The sequence below is a fragment of the Schistocerca serialis genome, chromosome 4, assembly GCF_023864345.2.
Source record: "Schistocerca serialis cubense isolate TAMUIC-IGC-003099 chromosome 4, iqSchSeri2.2, whole genome shotgun sequence".
Classification (NCBI taxonomy): domain Eukaryota; kingdom Metazoa; phylum Arthropoda; class Insecta; order Orthoptera; family Acrididae; genus Schistocerca; species Schistocerca serialis.
This window is the reverse complement of record NC_064641.1, coordinates 955,342,527-955,365,956: the sequence shown is the minus strand read 5'-3', so window position 1 is coordinate 955,365,956 and position 23,430 is coordinate 955,342,527. Positions and strand designations below refer to the sequence as shown.

Genomic DNA, 23,430 nt, shown 5'->3' with positions numbered 1-23,430 from the left:
GATATCTTTTTAGAAACTGAAAAGGAACAAATACACTGTGGATAGTTTGGCTCTAGTGTTAGACTGGGTTTCGAACTTGAACATCTACACTGCTGGTAAGTTTGCTTCATATGTGACATTACGGGTACGATAAGCAACCAGACAGCCTTATAAGTGACTTAAACCATTATATTCCTGTTTACAGGCTGATGGAAAACATAAACGTCTTCTCACCACGTCACTATGCACTTCACGCCTTCCGTGATGCCAGTTACCATTTTCAGCATTTTATCATGCAGTCATAGGTCCTTTTATGTAATTTTATTAGTCAAATATAATTTAGTAACGTTGACACTTTCAATGATGTCTTTCTGCCAGTAGCATATAATTTAATATGAACACTTCCTTAGTAGAGTGCCTATAGAATCTAACAAATGTTTCAAAAGAAGTTTTATTAAACCCACCTACATCCTACATCTTCGAAAGCTTTCAAAGTTATCAGCTCTCTTAAGATGAGTATTGAATTAGTTACAAGAAAATCATTCATGAAAGAAATAAATGTTGTTCAGGTGAACATTTTAATGTACCGGTGCTTATGTAATTCATAGATGTATTTCCTGATAATATGATATTGACAACTACTTAACAAAAAGAGAGGTAAGAAGTTATTAGTAATTACTTTAACATCTCATTATTTCTAGTATTTAAAAAACCATCGATAAATTCATTGATAATAGAATTTACAAGGAAGTAATACCTCAAAACCTCGTGATTATCAGCTTGAATTTTAAGTGCAACTGTCAAATAAATAAGTATAGGTTTTCCTAAGAACTAGTGTGTTTATCATTTAAGGGTAGAACATAGGTTTCTTACATTAAAAAAGTATGCAAAAAATAAAAATAAAACAATAGAAAGTGTAAAAACTAATAATAAAAACAAAAGAAACAAGGCAAGCTTTATTTGTTTCTTCTTCTGATTTTGTATATTAAGTATTTTTGGGTTTTTGTAATGTTTGGCATGCTCTTTTCTATCTTTGTGATTCCAAATTGATTCGATGCTAACCAGTATGTGCACATATTGTGCTTTGTTGTGCTCTGTGTGTACAGGTACTTTTCTTAAAGCAGCTAATGGTGTTTTGTAGGTTTTAAGGGCTTTTATTATTATGCTTCATTTTCTGTAATGTCAACTGTGCTATACCTTGATAATCACTGCGCATACACTCGTTTTTAACATGCAGAGGCGTTAATGAGATGCTGATAATCTAAATAAAATAACTTCTCAAAAGATACTGGTGTTTGGCAATTTTCCTTGATAAACAAGTATCAGATAAAAGTGCTATAGATACCTCTGGAAATGGTAGTCAATAAATCAGGAATTAGTGCTAGCGAAAATAAAATGTGACTTGACTGAAACTTCTGACTGTGTAAACCATGGTGAAAAAGGAAAACGTAAACAATGTTGAACAGTAGAGGTGAGATGTTGACGAGTTTTATCTTATTCCATTTTATAACATGGAAATTGCAACACACTATTCGAATCAGCAACACATCATGTCTTCTTGTTTTTGCTGTCTCTGGTAGATGTACTAAATTTTCCACAAAATTTATGTGCTACATGCTGGCGTTTTACAGGTTTCACAGGTTTTTCCTTTTTGTATAAATGACTAATTATTTCTGTTCAAGAATTCCTCTATGGTATAGTAGCTGTTAAGGACAAACATCTTTAATCTGTATTTGGAAACGTTTCTGTGTTTTTTCATATATTTTATTTGCTTCCATAGATATGTCACCCCTTTCTGTGGCAAAGTATTCTTCATTGTAGGGTAATGCAGTTTAAATTCTAAATGAGACTGAAATTCCTATTAGAGGCATATAACCACTAAGGCTGCGTGGTTGCTTAAAAACAGTTTTCTCTTAACTTGTTTATTAAGTGTCATAATATGCTTTGGGTCTAATACATCATCTGATGACCTGTTACAAACACACAAAGATAACAAATATTTTATTGCAAGTTTTATAGAAACACAAATTTCTTATAAAAGTCGGTTCTATACCACCAATATTCAAGAACAAAATGGTTATCTAGACGCAAATACATACCAATTTAGATAGAAATAAATGAAACTTTGATGTAGATATAATATACTGTCATTACTAACATGTGAAATAGCAGGTAATATCATTAGCACTGATAGCCCCTAACTGTTGAAGTATCATAGAAGCAATGACCAGCACCACCATATGTGCTCGGAGGGATCCTCAGAGCTTCATAATCGTTTTGAATATCTCAGTTTAACGAACGGTTTCTTTACATGGCATAATTCAAGGTTTTTTAGTTCTAATATTAATCATTTATATCAAAGAATCCATCTGTTGAGTAGAACTTATTGTCATTAAGAAGTTCTTGTAATTTGTGTTTAAATATCGATTAGCTATCTGTCAGATTTTTTTATGCTATTTGCTGAGTGAACAAAGATTTTCTGTGCCAAAGTTAGAGAGATTAGTGAATATCAGCCTCTATCCTAGTTTTGAAGCTATGTACACTGCTATCGCATTTGAGTTGTGATGGGTTACTAATAACAAATTTCATAAACGAATATATATGTTGCAAAGCTACTACTGATATCCCTAGATCCTGAAATAAGTATCTGCAAGATGATCTTGGCTGGGCACCAGCTATTGTTCTTATTACACACTTCTGTGCAATGAATACTTTTTAATTAATGATGAATTACCCCAGAATATGATGACATACAAAAGAAGTGAATGAAAATAGGCATAGTAAGCTAATTTTCTTTCATATTTATTGACAAAATTTGCGATAACAGTAATAATGTAGGCTTCAGTAGATCATCACTGTGTTTCTTCCAATTCAGTCTCTCATCAAAGCACACACTCAAAAATTTGGAATATTCTGCCCTAGCTACAAATTTCTGTTCAAACTCTATATTTGTTAGATAAAATTAGAAGGAAAGTCAGTGTTGGCCGTAATTTTGATGATTTACTAACAGAAAAATCGATTTTCGATCACATAATGATCATCTTCAGTGCTGGAAGTTAAAAATTTGCACACAGCGATCAGTGAATAAGAAACTAAAGACCACAAATACACCTTTGTATAAACCAACTGTTGGTAAGAACACACCTGTAGCGAACAAATTAAAGCTCGTAGGCACTGGTGTCTAGTTATTAGCAGTAACAGAAGCTATGAAACGATCACAATAACTGAAGCCGCTGTTTACATTCACCTATACAGCAGACCTCGGTGTGACTGGGGCTTGGAACGCCCTCTATGTGACATGTGACACGTGAAAATTGTACATTAAAAACGCATAGCAAAATGGAAGGGGGAAATGCACATCTTGCCAACATACACTCGCATGTTATTTTCAAAACTACTTAGAAAATGTGCAAGAATAAAAGTCAACAGGTAAAATTATAAGGTGTCAGATTACAGGACTAGTAAAAAAAGAGTACTGTAAGTACTCCACATCAGCGACCTCGGTACTTATTAGACACCGTGAGAGAGCAGAATGGAACGCTCCGCGGAACTCACGAGCTTCGAACGTGGTCAGGTGATAGGGTGTCACTTGTGTCATACGCCTGTACGCGAGATTTCCACACTCCTAAAGCTTCCTAGGTCCACTGTTTCCGATGTGGAAACGTGAAGGGACACGTACAGCGCAAAAGCGTACAGGCCGACCCCGTCTGTTGACTGAGAGAGACCGCCCACAGTTGTAGAGGGTCCTAACGTGTAGTAGGCAGACGTACATCCAGACCATGACACAGGAATTCCAAACTCCATCAGGATCCATTGCAAGTACTATGACAGTTAGGCGACATGTGAGGAAACGCATTTTATGGTCGAGCGGCCGCTCATAAGCCACTCATCACGACGGTAAATGCCAAACGACGCCTCGCCTGGTGTAAGAAGCATAATTATTGGACGACTGAACAGTGGAAAACGCTGTGTGGAGTGACGTTTCGCGTTACACGACGTGGCGATCTTATGGTAGTGTGTGGGTATGGCGAATGCCAGGTGAACGTCATCTGCCAGCGCATGTAGTGTCAACAGTAAAGTTCGGAGACGTTGGTGTTATGGTGTGGTCGTGTTTTGTACCCCTTGTTGCTTTGCATGACAGTGGCACAGGCATACATTGATGTTTCAAGCACGTTCTTGCTTCCCATTGTTGAAGAGAAGTTCGGGGATGGCGATTGCATCTTCTAACACGACCGACCACCTTTTCATAATGCACGGCCTGTGGCGGAGTGGTTGCACGACGATAGAACCCGTGTAATGGCTGGCCTGCACAGAGTTCTGACCTGCATCCTATAGAACACCTTTGGGATGTTTTGGAACGCCGACTTCGTGCCAGGCCTCACCGACCGACATCGATACCTCCACCCAGTGCAGCAGTCCGTGAAGAATGGGCTGCCATTCCCCAAGAAACCTTCCAGCACCTGATTAAACGCAAGCCTACGAGAGTGGAAGCTGTCATCAAGGCTAAGGGTGGGCCAACATCATACTGAATTCCAGCATTACCGATGGAGGGCGCCACGAAATTGTAAGTCACTTTCAGCCTTGTGTCCGGACACTTTTGATCTCATAGTGTACATATTAAGACCCAAGATTAAAGCTTATGGGGCCCGATTCTCGGTATATCCCTAATTTCAGAAATCTGCTGATTTTGCGCATTATATGAGTTGTCTATTTCAAACTTCTGTACCCTTCTACTTAAATTTGAATTGAACCATTTGTCCACTGTCCCAGTCATACCGCAACACCTAAGCTTGTCGATATCGGTTCCATGACGTACCCAACCAATACCCTTTGAAAGATCACAGAAAATCCGGACTGGTGATGTTCGAGTATTCAGAGCATTTAGTATTTGATCAGTGAAGGCGTATATAGCATTTTCTGTTGAAAAGCCTTTCTGAAAACCAAATTAGCTTTTTGTTAATACTATATTTTACAGGTATGTCAAGCTACTCCTGAATACATCACTTATTCTAGAGTTTTGGACAAAGCTGTCAGAAGTGAGATTGGGCAGTAGCTGTTGGCATCAGACCTGTCGTACGTTTTCTAAAATGGTTTAACTATAGGATATTCCAATCTATCAGGAAAAATGACGTACTTCAGTGGACTGTTACACATGTGGCTGGGAGTCCTACTTATCCGTAGGGAACAAGCTTTTAGTACTTTGTCAGAGATGCCAATAATTCTATGCAAGTTTTAATTTTGACTTAGTTTATTATTTTCCTAACTTCAGAAGGTGGATAGAATTTCAGTTTTATCAAATTCCATGGGTATTGCCTCTTGCATATGTAGCTTTGCCTTTTCTAATAACCGTCATAATCCTATTCTCTACACAACATTTAAAAAATGATTGTTAAACTATTTTCAACCTCTGATAAAGTTTTCATACAGTCTTTCTGTGTTCTTCATTGGCTTGTTTCTCTTTCAATAATATTCCAGTTTGTTTTAATTTTATCATCACAGTAGCTAATCTCAGACATAATACACATACTTCTGGACCTTTAATAACTTTCCTTAATATAGCACAATATTTTTTATAACATTTGTCTGTTTTTGGGTCATCACTCTTTCTTAATATTAGACGCACTTTTGGAAATTGTTTTTTAAATTTTAACTGTGACACTTGTATTGCCCACGATAGTGTGTGGCCGTCATTAAACGTGCATCGACAGCATTACGCACACAATCACACCACCTTGCGTGACCGAGCCCTCCTCCCAGTACACGTGCTGATGCTGGCTGTTGCTTGTATGGTACTCCCAACAATTAGGGTGCAACTAATTGTGCTACATGTTATTCTGCATGTTAGTAGGGTCTGCAGCAGATTTCTGCTTTCTGTTTCTCAAATAAGAACTATATGTGGCGTGTGCTGAAGTATGTAATCGACAAAAAGCTTAAATTTTCTAAAACAAAATTACAACAGATGAAGTCAAATGCCTTCGCTTGGCCACTGAAGATCCTGACTGACGGTATTCTATTATTTAAAGTGTTTATTATGTGCTCAGTAATTGTATATATATATATATATATATATATATATATATATATATTAATATTTAGAAGGTAATGTACTACAGTTCAAGAAGGAAATGAAGAACCTTCTTTCATGCACCACCTTCTACTCCATACCACTGAAGAGTGTCTGTGCAGAAACTCTTCAAATTAATGCTTCAACTTTATTTTGTAGTTAGTATTAGCCAATACAATAATATGACAAAACATTTAGTTATTACATTTTATCGAATGATAAAACAGATTTACTGTTACTAGTCATGTATTTCGAAAGTTTAAACCTCCATCATCTTGTGGATTAATGTGCCTTGTCTGTGTTATAAAATGACCCTGAGGTAACATGTGGCACTGTTTCCAGTGCTCACAGAATTATTTATCTGTCGTGCTACACCGCGTGTACCATCACACTTTTCGGAGACCATTGTCGGAGATAACGCGAAAGATACAAACCGACAAATACAAGCCACATTAATCCTCCTAATGATGGAAGCTTAAATCCCTGAAACGTGTCATAGAAATAAGTGAGAGGCAGCAGTAAACTTGTTAGAATTAATTTTTCCCGAAACATTTAAGTCTCATCTTTATCTAGGATACTGATGGAAACTGAAAAAATATACTAAAATTTGTGCGACTGACGGGACTCAAAACCGGGTCCTTTTGCTTATTTGACAGAAATGCTGGCCATTACACTACCATAGCGCTAGGCGTAACAGTCCTGCTTATGGGGTTCCCACTCTGACTCAGAGTTCGCTTCATATCTTCAGCTTACTTTCCCCGTAAATCGTCACTATTTCGAGGGCTCTCCGGCATTTGAATGGCACCCCAGCACAGGACGCTATATATCTATATACAGGGTGACTCGCGGAAGACGTAACACCCCCCATTATTCCGGGGGCGATTGCACGTATCGACAAGCGGTGTTCGGCGAATCATAGCGGACTATGGGGCACATACGTTAGTACATGCACAATAATCACAACGTTTATATCGACCGAGATAATGAGGCAAGTACATGTTTTTTAAATGGGACGCTATACATTTTTTACCATCATTCGAACGCTCTGGAAAAAAGGCGCATATAGCGATGTAACCCATCTTGCAATTGTGATTCAAACTTCGCTTAAAAGACGCTGGGAAATATTGTACGATTGAAGGTCGAGGCGGTCGAAAGCGGCTGCAGACTGTAAACACGCCTCGGGCGACCCGCAGGCCGAGTTTCCGTGCTCTGTGCAGCACACACGGCCTACGCTGCGTAGGTACATCCTCATCCGCCCTCTTTTAAGGAAAGTTTGAATCACAATAGCAACATGCATTACATCAATACACGCGCCTTTTCCAGAGCGTTCGAATGACGGTAAAAAAGTATAGCGTCCCATTAAAAAAACATGTACTTGCCTCATTATCTCGGTCAATATGAACGTTGTGATTATTGTGCATGTGCCAACGTATGTGCCCCATAGTCCGTTATGATTCGCCGAAAACCGAATGCCGATACGTGCAATCGCCCCCGGAATAAAGAGGGTGTTACGTGTTACGCGACTCACGCTGTATATCTATTATATCACCCAAGGTACAGGACTTCCCCATTACGCCATTAAGTCCAACGTTGGATTGCGATTGCAATACCGGAGAGCCCTGGTAATAGTGACGATTCAGGAAGAAAATAAACTGAAGATATGAATTGAAGTTTGTGTTGGGGACGGCACTAGACTTGGATAGTTCGTGTGGCGATGCTAACTGTAGTAATGTGGTGGAGTAGTGGTCAGTATTTCTGGCTCGGTAAACGAGGGGATGGGGGTTCGAGTCTCGACTGTGATACAAATTTTAATTCATTTCCTTATTTTGCATCATTATCGTACTAAGCTTGTTGTTTCATTCGATAATTCTGGGTAAAGGCTAACAATAAATGTTCACATTTAGCGTTTTTCCGTTGTTGTCACTTTTTAAAAAATTCGGGGATTTTATGCCTTTCCTTATTGCAGAGCTTCCTTTCCGTAGCAATCGTGGAAAGTGGACGATGAGCTGTAATACAGTGTAGGGACGTTGGGGTATAGCAGAGCAGCTCTGTACTCTGTGTGTACACGCAGTCGGCGGACTGCAGTGTGCAGTGTTTACATCGTGGCGGCGCGAAAGAAGGGCAGAGTGTGGTGACCGCGTGTCCGTGTCCGTGTTGCAGATGACGGCGGCCAGCCCCGTGGGCACGCTGGCGTACGTCATGGACGAGCAGGCGCTGCTGGTGCGCGTCGCCGCAGGCTGGCAGTACGTCGCGGTCGGTACCCAGCTGGCGCGCCGCCGCACTGCGCGGCTGTCCATCTGCTGCCGCGCGCCCTACCAATTGTCTCCAATCTCTCCTACATCCCGCAACCACTTACCCTCTACACACTTCACTTCACTCTGCCTCATGTTTGTTTACAATACCATGCACAAAAAAACGATTTGTGTGTGTGTGTGTGCGTGTGTGTGTGTGTGTGTGTGTGTGTAAGTATGAGTGTGTGCGTATACGCTCCAGCACAGCTCTGGAACTACTAGAGCAGTTTAAGCCAAGTTCAGCCGCCTCCCCCCCCCCCCCCCCCCCACACACACACAGTAGCTTCCCTATTACCATCAGCACTATATGTTTTACTACCACATATATAGAGTGCGGAAAAAAGCTACTTATACAAAAGTTGATCAGTTTGGATTCCGTAGAAATATTGGAACACATGAGGCAATACTGACCCTACGACTTGCCTTAGAAGCTGGATTAAGGAAAGGCAATCCTACGTTTCTACCATTTGTAGACTTAGGTAAAGCATTTGACAATGTTGACTGGAATGCTCTCTTTCAAATTCTAAAGATGGCATGGATAAAATACACGGAGCGAAAGGCTATTTACAATTTTACAGAAACCGGATGGCTGTTATAAGAGTCGAGGGGCATGAAAGGGTAGCAGTGATTGGGAATGGAGTGACACAGGGTTGTAGCCTCTCCCCGATGTTATTCAATCTGTATATTGAGCGGACAGTAAAGAAAACTGTGGTGTCACCGCCAGACACCACACTTGCTAGGTGGTAGTTTTAAATCGGCCGCGGTCCATTAGTACATGTCGGACCCGCGTGTCGCCACTGTCAGGGATCGCAGACCGAGCGCCACCACAAGGCAGGTCTCGAGATACGGACTAGCACTCGCCCCAGTTGTACGGACGACGTAGCTAGCGACTACACTGACGAAGCCTCGCTCCTTTGCCGAGCAGATAGTTAGAATAGCCTTCAGCTAAGTCAATGGCTACGACCTAGCAAGGCGCCATTAGTAACACTGCATGTATCTAAAGAGTCTCACTTGTATCGCCACAATCTCCAGATGTACCAAAAGGATGGATTAAAGTTAAGTATTCCAGAAGCTACGTACTTTTCTTTATAGCATTCATAACATATCCTGTTTCAGACCTCACGCACCCTGCTTTAGCTTAGCGCGTGCCTTTCGGCTTCCTCTCATTGTGTCTAGGCTGTCTTGTCTAGACACAACAAAAACAAAAGAAAAATTCGGAGTAGGTATTGAAATCCATGGAGAAGAAATAAAAACTTTAAAGTTCGCCGATGACATTGTATTTCTGTCAGAGACAGCAAAGGACGTAGAAGAGCAGTTGAACGGAATGGATGGTGTCTTGAAAGGAGGATATAAGATGAACATCAACAAAAGCAAAACGAGGATAATGGAATGTAATCGAATTAAGTTGGGTGATGCTGAGGGAATTAGATTAGGAAATGAGATACTTAAAGTAGTAAAGGAGTTTTGCTATTTGGGGAGCAAATTAACTGACAAATGGTTCAAATGGCTCTGAGCACTATGGGACTCAACTTCTGAGGTCATCAGTCCCCTAGAACTTAGAACTGCTTAAACCTAACTAACCTAAGGACAACACACACATCCATGCCCGAGGCAGGATTCGAACCTGCGACCGTAGCGGTCTCGCGGCTCCAGACTGTAGCGCCTAGATCTGCACGGCCACTCCGGCCGGCACAAATTAACTGATGATGGTCGAAGTAGAGAGGATATAAAATGTAGACTGGCAATGGCAAGGGAAGCGTTTCTGAAGCAGAGAAATTTGTCAACATCGAGTATAGATTTAAGTGTCAGGAAGTCGTTTCTGAAAGTATTTGTATGGAGTGTAGCCATGTATGGAAGGAAAAATGGACGAAAACTAGTTTGGACAAGAAGAGAATAGAAGCTTTCGAAATGTGGGACTGTAGGAGAATGCTGAAGATTAGATGGGTAGATCATATAACTAATGAGGAGGTATTGAATAGGATTAGGGAGAACTTTGTGGCACAACTTGACTAGAAGAAGGGACCGGTTGGTAGGACATGTTCTGAGGCATCAAGGGATCACCAATTTAGCACTGGATGGCAGCGTGGAGGGTAAAAATCGTAGAGGGAGACCAAGAGAATACACTAAGCACATTCAGAAGGATGTAGGCTGCAGTAGGTACTGGGAGATGAAGAAGCTTGCACAGGATAGAGTAGCATGGAGAGCTGCATCAAACCAGTCTCAGGACTGAAGACCACAGCAATAACAACAACGGAAGTTGAAAGTTTTTAGAGAAGACAACAAGGAAGATTTCCGGTTTGTAACACTGTAGTTACACGTGCAGTGTGTCGCCATCAAAGGCTGACGATGATTATTGTTTCAGATGTGTTGCTCACATCGTAAGGATTTCTTCGTGTTGTGTGAGCTGAAGCACTTGGTGTACTAGTCACTGACATATGCTCCAGAAGAGATTCCCGCACGTTTGGCTGAAGCTGAAGCCGTTATTCGTGAAACATATGTTTGACTCCTGTTTAGGAATCATAGACAATTCTTCGCTCGACGGAAGACCCGTGCCTAAAGGCTGGAAAGTGGCATAAGTCACACCAATACTCGAGAAATGAAACATGAGTGAGTTGCTGAATTATAGATCATTATCATCCACTTTGACCTGCAGCAGGATTTTGGAACATACACTGTGGTCAAACATTGTGAATTAGCTCGAAAGTAACAATCTATTGACACATAGCACGGATTCGTAAAATATCGCTCTTGTGAAACACAACGAAGTAATGAGTGCTATCGCCAGGGCATCTCAAACTCATTACATTTCTCTAGATTTTCAGACGTCTGTTGATATCGTTCGTCACAAGTCACAAGTCACTGCGTGCAACTAGATTCGTGCTTTCCTGCAGAAATGTTACACTTCATAGTAACTGACGGAAAATAATAGAGCAAAACAAAAGTTATAGCTCACATAAATTAACAATTATCCCTAAATAACGAAGAGAGCAGGTCATTCGCATCAGTGCTAAGAGGAACCTCTTAAATTTCGGTTGCATGATAAATCACACGAATCTAAAGACTATCAATTCAGCAATTACGAGTGACTTAGATTGTAACTATCACATAGATAACGTTGTGAACAAGGGAAAACGAAGACTACATTTCATTAGCAGAATACTTAGAAAATGCAACAAATCCGCTAAAGACGCTGCCTACTCTACGTTTATCCGTTTTCTACGATAGTATTGCTGTGCGGAATGGGTTTCGTGCCAGCTAGGATTAACACGGTACATCGAATAACTTCAAAGAAGTAAATCTCGGTTTGTATTATCGCGGAATAGGGGAGAGAATCTGAGGAATGTGATACGCGAGTTGGGGCGGCAATCACTAAAGATCTTTTCACAAAATTTCAATCTCCAACTTTTTCCCAGAATGCGAAAATATTTTGTTAATGCCCAACTACATAGCGAGAAATGATCATAGAAATCAGAGTTCGCTCAGAAAGATATGAGTGATAGTTTTCCCCGCGTGGTGTTCGATAATGGAACAGAAACAAATCACGCGAAAGCGATTCTATGAACCCGCTGCCTGGCACTTAAGTGTGAAGTGAAGAGTATTCACAGAGATGTAGGTGTTTTGACCGTGTTAGACAATCATTACCACGCAGATTCCACTTGACCATTAATGGAAAACGACAAAAGAGTAACAACACCTTCAAAGTAACGTTCATCACACGGAAGTTTGAACACCGAATGTAAATGTCACTGTCAAGATCTTCCTCGGCCGCTAGCGGGGAGCCATTTTCATCACGTTGTAAAGTGTTCCCTTTTATCTCTCCTAAACAATAAGTTGTGTATAAGTGGTTTTTCCACATCCTGTACATGTGGCAAACATATGAATTTTCAATAAATGAAAAGTGCATTGCCTTAATAAATTTTAATTGCAGCATATAGTTTCTTAAGTAATAAAATAAGACAGTGTTTTCAAAATAATATATCACGACTTAGTACTATAATGTCTTTTCTCTTTGAATGTTTGAACGGAGCGAGAAGAAGACTACAAATTACACAATGGACTTTTTTGGAATTCTCATAGCCAGCAATCGATAAATTTGGTACCACATTGACCAGCGTGAGGTCCAGTTTCGCAAAGTGCGTTTAATTGCTTGGAAGCAGTCAGGGAACTGAGGAGAATTTAATTAGTGATATGAAGGAAAATTACCACAGGAATTTTCATAGACGAACGAAGAGTCGCAAATGGACAAATGGAGAACTAAACTGAGCAGCGTATAAGGGAAAATTGAAGTAGCTCATTAACAGATTCTACTAGCTATTTAAATCAAATATTAAAGAAGTTCATCTCTTCTAGAACTTTACTACACATAAAAAGTTGTATTGGTGTAGAAATCGCGGAATTCTTTCTTTCGTATTGAAAAAAAAATGAAATGAATATCAAATTACAGCACAAACTGACACTTCTCCGCTTTCTCTTGATCTGTATACTCTTAATAATAATGAAACGATTTATCTGCAAGTAAATAATGAAATACATTTGAGAAATGTCTGACACGCCTTTGAATGATGCTCGAAATCATGCGCACATGTACAACAAATGAGATGCCAGCTGAGAGTATGAAAGTCAATGTTTAACCTAGAACCGCAAAATTTTGAAGGGTGCATATGGCAATTGTTCCATGACCTCGAGCTATTTCAAAGGTATGTCAAATGTTTCAATGATCCTTTTTATTTATTACTTTCAAAAAATTCATTTCATGGAACTTTGAGTATTTTTCCAAAATTTAATTTTTAAATTTATGAAAGTAGCAGAGGAAGAATACAAGGAGCGAGAAGTTACCTACAACTTGAACAGAAAAGACTGCAGTTACAAGAATCGAAGAACGTGAAAGGGAAGTAGTAGTTGAGAAACGATTGAGACTGGGCTATAGCTTCTCTCTAATGTTGTTGAGTCTGCACATTGTGCAAGCAGCATGGAAACTACGGAGAAATTTGGAAGGAGAATTGCTGTTCACGGATACGGTATAAAAATTTGGAGGTCTGCTGATGGCATTGTCATTCTGTCAGAGCCGGAGAAGGACTTACAAGAACAGTTGAACGGAGCTTATAGCGGCTTGAAAAAGAGATTATGAGATTAACACCAACAAAAGTTAAACAAACCTAATGAAATACAGTCGGCTTAAATCAGATGAAGTGAGACAGTAAAATCAGTCGATAACTTTTGCTACTAGGACAGCAAAATAGCTAAAAATAGCCGAAGTACGTGAGGAGTAAAATGCATACTGGAGGCGGCAAAAAGAGAAATTTCTTAACAATGAATATAAATTTAAAAGTCAGGTTATCTTTACTGAAGGTACTTGTATGGAGTGTAGTCCTGACTGGAACAGAAACGTGGACGATAGGCAGCTCAGACAAGAAGAGAATATAAATTTTTGTTAGTTGTGCTACAGAAGAATGAGGAGGCGGTACTAGTTTGAACTGGGGAAAAAAGAGTTGAGGAATTTGTGACACAGCTTATCTAAGAGAAATGATCAGTTGATAGGACACCTCCTGCGACGTCAGTGAATGGAGGGAAATGTACAGGGTAGGAATTGTAGAGGGAGCCCAAGGCTCGAATACAATAAGCAGGATCAAATGGATGCAGTTCTCAATAATCGTGCGGAATGAGGGGGCCTAGCGTGCAGGACAGTATAGAACTCACAGCAAACTCATCGTATATAGCATTTTATGTACAAAATAAGACAAAATATTCTCAAATAATAACGCACGTCTTACAACCATACGCTCTATAATATTCTGTTACAAGATAACTGTTCCTGAATGGAGGAATAATGTTGAAATATAACAGTGCGACATTACTCCTACATTAGAAACATTTTCATACGATCTATTGCGTTGATAACGATTAGTGATGTTTCCTCGTGCACAATTAGCTACCGTTTGTCGCTCATCTTCATTTTGTAATTCTTCTGAGCCATGTAGCCAGCTGTACTGGGGGAAAGTTCGAGGTCGAAGGGTGAAGTGCGCACTAGTGTAGTCGAACGCGAGTGACGTGCGTCAGTGGAACAGGTTTGTTTCCAGAACTGACTCGAAGTGCAGGCGGCAAACATTTTCACTGCCGCACAGATGTTTCCAGTGCAATACAGACACAGAGATAAATGAGTGTAAGAAATAAAACGAAACATAATGACTCTTTAACGAGCTGCCGAAGACAACAGGTAATTTATACCAAACAGTCAGAAAAATTTTCCATGGAGGAAAGTCGGGGAATACTTCGCACATACGCAAAAATTTTATTTTGACGCATTCATCGAAGTTTGGAATGTACAAAACATTTCATTGCCACATCCGAACAATTTTTAGAACGTTAGTTCCCCGGAAAGCGGTCATCCCAGACATAATCTCGGGGTTTTTTCACCAGCACTTGCAGCACAGCACGATTGCAAGCACAAGAACCAACAAACCTGTACCACAGTTCATTGGTACATCTGCTCCTTCGCGGATGAAGCATAACTTATCAATTTCTTTACCACGTGTCTGTACTGATTTCAATGTACCAGTAAACTGATTATTTTAATTACCGTCGCCGTCGCCTCCTCAAATTCGGGAAACATCCAATATCTCCTATCACTCTGCTGTTTCTCCCTTTCTCCCGATCATCTTTATCTTCTTTTGCGGCCACTCGGTACTGCTTCCCCGTTCTTGTTCTCCAGCTCAGAATGTTGTTTCTCTTCATTTCTTACTTTCCTCTTACTCTCACCGTCTTCCAGCTTCTTTTTCCCCCTGGGGTTTGCAACTGTCCTTTTTCAGCGCAGCGTTACCACAGCCTTCCATTAAGGGATCAGAAACAGAGTGAACAGAATGTAAAGCTTGTGGTAAGTGCGTTGCAGGGTAGGGGGTACTGAGAAAAAATTGTTAAGAAAAAAATTCGTTACTTTGAGCCGTTCTCGAGTTAGTTAGCGTCGAAGTTACCCAATCAGATCGATGCACGCACAAATTCAAACCGCCTCCCAGATACAATTAGTGCCAGTTGTTCTCGTAGCGTAGGTGATAGTGCACGAGACTGCCCAGTATTTGCCTCGGGTTCGTTCCTTACTATCGTCCCAATTCCAATTTTCGTATCGCTCTATTGTTTGGTCGTAGGGAACCCACGGAATAACACGTTTGGCGAACACCACTTCCGGCGGGCCGCTGGAATATGCGCGCGCAACGGGCAGATCGGCCAACCTGGATGCTAATTAACTCGGAAATGGCGCAATGATTCGAATTTTTTCTTAACAGTTATTTCTCATCCGAAGCTACCCTGCAACACTCTTTCTGACTACACTGTACATATAATAGGAAAGGGGGGTGGGAGAAGAGCTATGTGGCAGAACAGTAATGATAACGAGTTGGGGAGAGAGAGGGCCGTGACCGAGAAACGGAAAGAAAAATCACTGCACCTAGGAGAAGGTGGAATATGCTTAACTCTTTCACAGAAGTTTTAAGGAAACAGTTACGAGGGTGACAAAAGTACTTCATCTTTGTGTTAATCAACATAACACCTAATTTATTGCAGTAAAAAATTCGATAAAATCTAGCGACGTTATCACGGACTTCGAATGTGAATTAATCTGGGTGAAACTGAGTATCAAAGAACGGTCATAAATGGTGATCGGATGCTTTTATAGACTACCTGGGTCAGGACCTGTAGTTGTAGAGCGAACTTGCAGAATATCATTAGTAATTTTCCAGATCATACCGTTGTAATAGGGGATTACTTCAACTTGCCAGGTACAGACTGGGAGTGTTATGCCACCAAAACTGGTGACAGAGACAGCGATTCGTATTGCATTGTTCTGGATGTCTTGTTCGAAAATTGACTTGAACAGTAAGTTAGACAACCAAATCGTGACGGTAACGTCTTAGACATCCTGGTAACAAACACACCTGAACTTAACGAAGCAGTCGACGTAGAGGAAGGTATCAGTGATCGTAAGGCTGTGACAGTATCTATGACGACAGGTATTACAGGGAATGTTAAGAAAGACAGGAAAGATATATTTGCTAAGCAAGGATAATAGGATACAACTTCTGAATATCTCACCAGTCAGCATAAAATATTCGGTGATGTGGACAAAGATGTGGAGATCAAATGGAAAAAATACAAAGACATCGTTCAATATGCCCTAGACAAGTATGTTCCGGGTAAGGTTTTAAGGGATAGGAAATATCCACCATGGTTTAATAGCCGTGTTAGAAAAGCGCTACGTAAATAAAGAGCACTTCATCTCAGATTCAAGAGAAGTAAAAACCTAGCTGCCAAACTAAAGCTGAACGAAGCGAAAATGAGCGTAAGGAGAGCGGCGAGAGAAGCGTTCAATGATTTTGAAAGTAAGACGTTGTCAACCGACCTGAATAAAAACCTAAAGAGATTTTGTTCGTACATACAATCAGTAAGTGGGTCAAAATCAGCTATTCATTCTCTCAGCGACCACACCAGCAAAGAAACAGAGAGAAGGCCGAAATACTGAATTCGGTCCTCCGAAGTTGTTTCACCGCGGAACATCGCAACACTGCCCCTACTCAACCGTCGTACGAACGTCGAAATGGTAGATACTGAGATAAACGATGGCGGAAAGGAAAAGCAACTACAATCGCTTAGTAGTGGAAAGTAGTCAAGACCAGATGAGATGCCTATAAAATTCTATAAAGATAATACGAAATAAGTTGCAGCCCTTCTAGCAGTAATTTATCGTAGATCGCTTGAGCAACAGAAGGTACCTAACGATAGGAAAAAAGCGCAGGTCATTCTCGTTTTTAAGAAAGGCCGTAAGACATATCCACACAATTATAGCTTCTATCGTTGAAGTCAATCTGTTGCAGAATTATGGAACATGTTTTATGCGGAAGAATTATGAAATTCTTGGAAAATGAACATCTCCACTATAAAAATCAACATGGATTCCACAAACAGAGATCCTGCGAAACACAGCTCGCTCTGTTCCTCCCTGAGACCCAGAGCACAATAAACAACTGCTCTGATGTTGATGCTGTGTTCCTTGATTTCAGTAAGGCATTTGACACTGTCCCACATTGCCGTTTAATGGGAAAAAAATACGAGCTTACGGAGTATCGGAGCAGACTTGCGATTGGATTCAAGACTTTCTTGCAGACAGAACTCGACACGCCGCTCTTTACGGAAACAAACATCGACCGATGTAAAGGTAATACCTGGAGTACCACAGGGAAAAGTGATAGGACCGTTGCTGTTTACGATATATGAATAAAAGGTTCTAGTAGAATGCGTAGGACGCTCTATAAGGCTAGTTGTAGATGATGCAGTTGTCTATACCAAAGCAGCAACGCCAGAAGCTAGTAAGAATTTACAGAACGACCTGCAGAGAATCGATGAGTGGTGCAGGGTCTGGTAGTTGAGCCTGAACGTAAATAAATGTAACGCATTGCGCATACATAGGAAAAGAAATCCATTACTGTACAGCTACAGTATTGATGTTAAACAAATGGAGACTTCTTGAATACTGCTCACCGGTGTGGGATCCGTACCAGATAGGGTTGATAGAAAGAGAAGATCCAACGGAGAGCTGCCAGCTTCGTTACAGGATCATTTAGTAATCGCGAAAGCGTTACGGAGATGATAGAGAAACTCCAGTGGAAGACTCTGCAAGAGAGACGCTCAGTAGCTCGGTACGGGCTTTTGTTGAAGTTTCGAGAACATACCTTCACCGAGGAGTCAAGCAGTATATTGCTCCCTCCTACGTATATCTCGCTAACAGACCGTGAGGATAAAATCGGTGATATTAGAGCCCACACAGAGGCATACCGACAATCCTTATTTCCACGAACAATACGAGACTGGAACAGAAGGGAGAACCGATAGAGGTACTCAGGGTACCCTCCGCCACACACCGTCAGGTGGCTTGCGGAGTATGGATGTTGATGTAGAAATAGAGACGGCGTCTGGCGCAAAATATCTAGGCGTAACTATCCAGAGCGACCTTAAGTGGATTGACTACATAAAACAGATAGTGGGAAAAGCAGATCCGAAGAACCTTAAGGAACTCATCCACGAAAGAAGTGGCTTATAAGGCGCTTGTTCGCCAGATTATTGAGTATTGTTCATCTAGGAGACAGAGTAGATCCAACGAAGAGCGGCGCGTTTCGTCACGGGATCGTTTAGCTGGCGAGAGAGTGTTACGGAGACGCTAAACAAACTGCACTGGCAGACGTTACAAGAGAGGCGTTGTGCATTGGGGAGAGATTACTACTGAAATTTCGGGACAGCACTTTTCAGGAGGCGTCGGACAATCTCGCGTGTTGATCATGTGGAGAAAACTCGAGAATTAGAGCCAATACAGAGGCTTACCGACAATCATTCTTCCCACGCACTATTCGCGAGTGGAACAGGGTTGGAGGGGTCAGACAGTGGTACCGAAAGTACCCTCCTCCACACACAAATAAGTGGCTTGCGGAGTATGATGTAGATGTAGATGTAATTCTGCGTACAGGATTACCTTGTTCGAGAGCGAGCAGCAGTAGCAGGTAGTCGGTAAGTTTTTGTTTTAAGAAAGGTAGCAGCGAGCGTTATCTTGTGTTGCGATTATGGTGCGCTCAGTGGAACGGTACGCGCTGTCTGTCACAAGTACTGCGGCACACGCGCGCTGAGGTGAAGTAGGCGTTCCGTGTGACAGTCACGTACGCTGAATATCAAACAAAAGGTGTAACGCACACGAGCGTTTACAGTCAGTTCCACCCGACCAGAATTTTCACTACCCGTTCCGTGTTGGGTTCGATTGCAGGAGCAGAGATTATTCTGAGATAACGACTGTACAAATTTGGACTTGACATCTTCTGTAAATATGTTTGGAAGCATGAAGAGAGCATGGGGACGAGCACAAGTAGCGACGATGTTTTGTGCCCTGCTGAGACACTCATCCAAAGCTGCACTCACGTTGCTAACAGGAACATAGCAGTACCGAAATTGGCAGGAACCTCTTTCTGCACTCCCTCCCGACTACGTTCAAAGTACTCACTTTTAACCGCTGGGCAGCAGTTGGAAGCGTGCCATCTCGTCGGTCACTGAAGTTGTGAAGCAGCGCTACACTGCAGCTCCTTAATTACACTAAAAACTCATTTTTGCTCAATCTCAATACGTACCGGATTATTTTTTCGAGATTATCTCCATTGAGGATTGGGCTTACATAATAGAGAGTCACTGCCGGGGCGCAGACGTTCTGTTACTTCTGTTCTGGCGCGCGTGGGAGTCGATGTCCCAGCGGTGCAGCACGTCAGAAACTGCGCGTGCCGGTAATGTGTCAGCCACACCACTAGTGACCTAGTTCCTCGTCGGCGAATCTTGGTCTCCGAGGAATACCACCGTAGACGAAAAAAAAAAAAAAAATCCTCCAGCACTTTCAGCAAATGAGGACTGTTACCTGATGACGGATCATCCATTTCCAAGAGTACATACGTGTGTGTGTGTGTGTGTGAGTGTGTGGGAGTGTGTGTTGTGTGTGTGTATACATGCGTGTCTTCTGCATGTGGGTGTCTGTGTGTTAGTGTTTGTAAGTGTATCGACGACGAACAAGGTTTACTCTTTCTGCGAGGTAGGTCTGTGGCTGAGCACTCAAAATTATTGCCGACAGAGGGAAAGAAAATTTTGACCGAGGTGCGAAGTTACGCCAACGACCTCGTCTCATAATTACTGTCCTCAGTGGAGAGCGTATCTGCTTAATGTGGCCGTCGCGCAAATGACGTCGAATGCTCTCGAAAGTACCAACGCTAAGGGAGAGAGAGAGAGAGAGAGAGAGAGAGAGAGAGAGAATATGAGGAAGACAAATGGCGAAAGAAGCGGCCTGGAGGCGAGACAGGAAGAGGGGACAAGTGCATTGCGTACGTACGCATAATTATACAAGATCGCACGCGGCTTTTTAAAAAATGTATCGCTCCGTCTGCGGCGCCTCCTTGGGGACCGGGCCGGCCATTAAATTAACGACTGAATTTTTGCCTTTTGAGGGCCATAATTCACCATTACAGTTTACCCGCGGAGTTCCACTGTCGGCCGACTCGGGCTAGCAGGCGCTCAGCCGGGTGCCAACGGCCGCTAATGAATTTCGCCCGCTTTCGGCGGCGAGGGAAATTAATACTCTCGTAATTGCGACTAATAACTGAGCTGGTGGGAGACGGCGGAAAAATTCCGTCGGCGCCGTTTCTCGCAGCCTAACCCGCTGCAGCGCATGCCGCCACTGTACACACTGTTGCAGTCGCTCTCGCTTTTTACTTCGTGTTACCAGCTGTGAGATTTCCCACATACTACTGTCACTTCCGCTCTGTCCAGCGGCGTACGTACTTCTGTATCATAATTACACATATTATTTAAACTCCCGTCTCCTTCAGACTACAGATAGTTTCTCAACAACTACGGCCACAAACAGCTGTGATGTGCGTAGCAGGATATACTTGCCTCTGTACAGGATATTAGGGTTTCTTCACGGTCAAAATTGACTGCCCAGATGCTTCTGTGCGATTTGTCTTTAGTTAAATCTCGTTTTCGCGGCAGTTAAGAGAGTGGTACGTACGGAGTTTCTAGGCTGTCTCCGTTTATAACAAAGTACTTAATTACATATCTACGTTAACACGCTCTCACCTTCCAAATGGTCACCTTGTGCTGCAATACAGAGTTCTCAGCTGAAACTTGTCCTCGAAATCTCCTTTGCGAAGCGTTTAGATTAGATTAGATTAGATTACTTTTTCGTTCCATAGATCCATGCTGAGGAGATCCTCGTGGATATGGAACATGTCAATTTTTTTAAAGCTGAAATAACAATACTAATAGTATGAATATATACAATATATAATTTGTTTCTATTAAAAAATTCGTCAATGGAGTAGAAGGATTTGGCCAGTAGTAAGTCTTTCAGGCCCCTTTTAAACTGATCTTTACTTGTAACTAAATTTTTTATGTTTGCTGGCAAATGATTGAAGATCAGTGTTCCTGAGTAGTGGACCCCTTTTTGAACTAAAGTAAGTGCTTTTAAGTCCTTGTGCAGATCATTTTTGTTCCTGGTATTGTATGTATGAACTGAGCTGTTTGTTGGAAACAGAGATATATTATTTAGGTCAAATTTCGTTAAGGAGTAAATATACTGAGAGGCAGTAGTTAGTATACCCAGTTCTTTGAAGAGGTTTCCACAGGACGTCCGTGAATTTACTCCACAAATAATATTGCACGCTTTTGGACTCTGAAAACTTTTGTTTGACTTGAAGATTTACCCCAAAATATTATACCAATCGCCCTCCGGAAGCCGAGCTGGACTTCCACAGTGGTAGCAAAACGGCGACCTTTGTGCTGTATCTTTGCTTCGCGAATGTGGCGAAGTCCGCAGGGGCCAAATCTGGCGAGTAGTGTGGGAACGGAAGTGCGATAATCTTGTTTCTGACGAGAACCTCGCCTGTGAAGGGTGCGCGGTGACAGGGCGTGTAGTAGTCGTGGAGGAGCCACTCTTTCGCGAGGCATAACTCCGGCCTCGGACGTCTTAAACCCTGCCGGTAGAACTCTCTACTCACAGTCTGGCCTCCGGATATGATTTCGTGACGCGAAGGGCTCCCATTGTCGAGAAAGATCATGAGCATATTTTTGGCCGCGCAGCAGAGATGCCTCGCCTCTTTCGGTAGTGAAGAAGATGGGCTCCTTCTCCGTACAGTTTGTTGCTTTCGCTCAGGGCCTCATCACCCTAGTCGTGGCGACGTACTTGGTGGCAATACGCCGCATCTTGAGATTCCGCTTATGTACTGCGTGCACTGTTCCATACGAGACGCCCACATGGGCGGCAATGTTACGGATCGTTCACCGACGGTCCTCGTGAACAAGATGCTGACTACTTTCGACATTTCCTCGCATCTCGCTTGTGCAAGGTCTCGTTATCTTCCGAAGATGTTCTTCCGCTCGAGAAGAGGGCGTGCCGCTCAAGACACCTCGTACTACACGTTACGAAATCGATGTGTACTTGCCGAATCGTGACATGCACCTCTGTAGCGGATTTCCCCAGTTTAGTACAGAATATCACGTTCGCTCCTTGTTACAACTTGCCGCCGACTCTGAGATCACAGGAGTGTTAACAAACGTTGTCAAAATAGCACCAGCTGCAACTGGATGCCTCGTGTCAGGTGACCATCTTGTCAAGGTCGGTGCTCCGTGTGCCTTTGCTGGCAGACTTGTACTGTGATCTGCTGGAGGGTTAATAGAGCTAGTCTCGAAAGTTTCTGCTATCCCCTTACGTATTTCTCGGTTACTCACTTACAGATAAGTTAATGTAACAGGTTAATAAATCCAGACACCTAGGTTGCAAAATTGCCAGTAACATGTAATCAAGAAAGAAAAAAAGGGGTGTCTATTACAAAAGGAGGAGTATTTTCTCTGGTCTGTCAGCTTAAAAATTAAGTGAAAGATTTGCGAAGTGTTTTCTACGGAGTGTCGGCCCGTATGGTTCCGAAGCATTGAGAGAGGATAAATCCTAAGGGACTTCTGATATGTGAATCTAGAGAAACCGGATGTTGTGTAATGCACAGATAAAGTAATGAGTGAGGTTGTATTAACGAGAAAAGACAAATACTGGAAACTGTTATGGCGGACAAGAAATGGGCTATAAGACTGGATGAGAGGAGACAGCATAATAATGGATACTCTAGAGGGAGTGTTGATTGTGAAGAGCTGAATTTACCATCTAACAGTCAACATCACGATAAATGCATCAAACGTATATACAACGAGAATGTCGGAAAACCGGGAGCGCTGTGCAGGGTCCGGCAGAATGAAGCGCCGCTGTTCTAACTGCGCGAAATAAGTATGCGCGTGATGCATTGAGGCAGGACTGCCATTTGTAATTGCAGCATAGTGGAGTTCATCGTATCGAACATTCGCTGTCGAAGCGTACTTCTGAAATAAGGTCTCCCAACCACACTTTAGCGACTCTCTCGTTACCATTTCGAGCTGAAAGTATGTGACAGTCCCGGTTTGACAACTAACGGTTGTACGGTGGGTGTGATGATTTAGGACTACTGCATTTTGTGCGAAAGAGAAGTCCAGAGCGATGAAGAACAC

General features: G+C 42.0%; 1 protein-coding gene across 1 annotated transcript in view; it reads left to right on the top strand.

Annotated features, from left to right (window-relative positions):
- Positions 1-23,430, top strand: part of LOC126474854 (collagen alpha-1(XVIII) chain-like) — a 513,154-nt gene that overhangs the window by 392,096 nt on the left and 97,628 nt on the right. Inside the window, exon 16 of the mRNA XM_050102334.1 lies at positions 8,204-8,296. Within this exon, the coding sequence (XP_049958291.1) occupies positions 8,204-8,296 (93 nt within the window). The remainder of the gene's footprint in view (positions 1-8,203; positions 8,297-23,430) is intronic.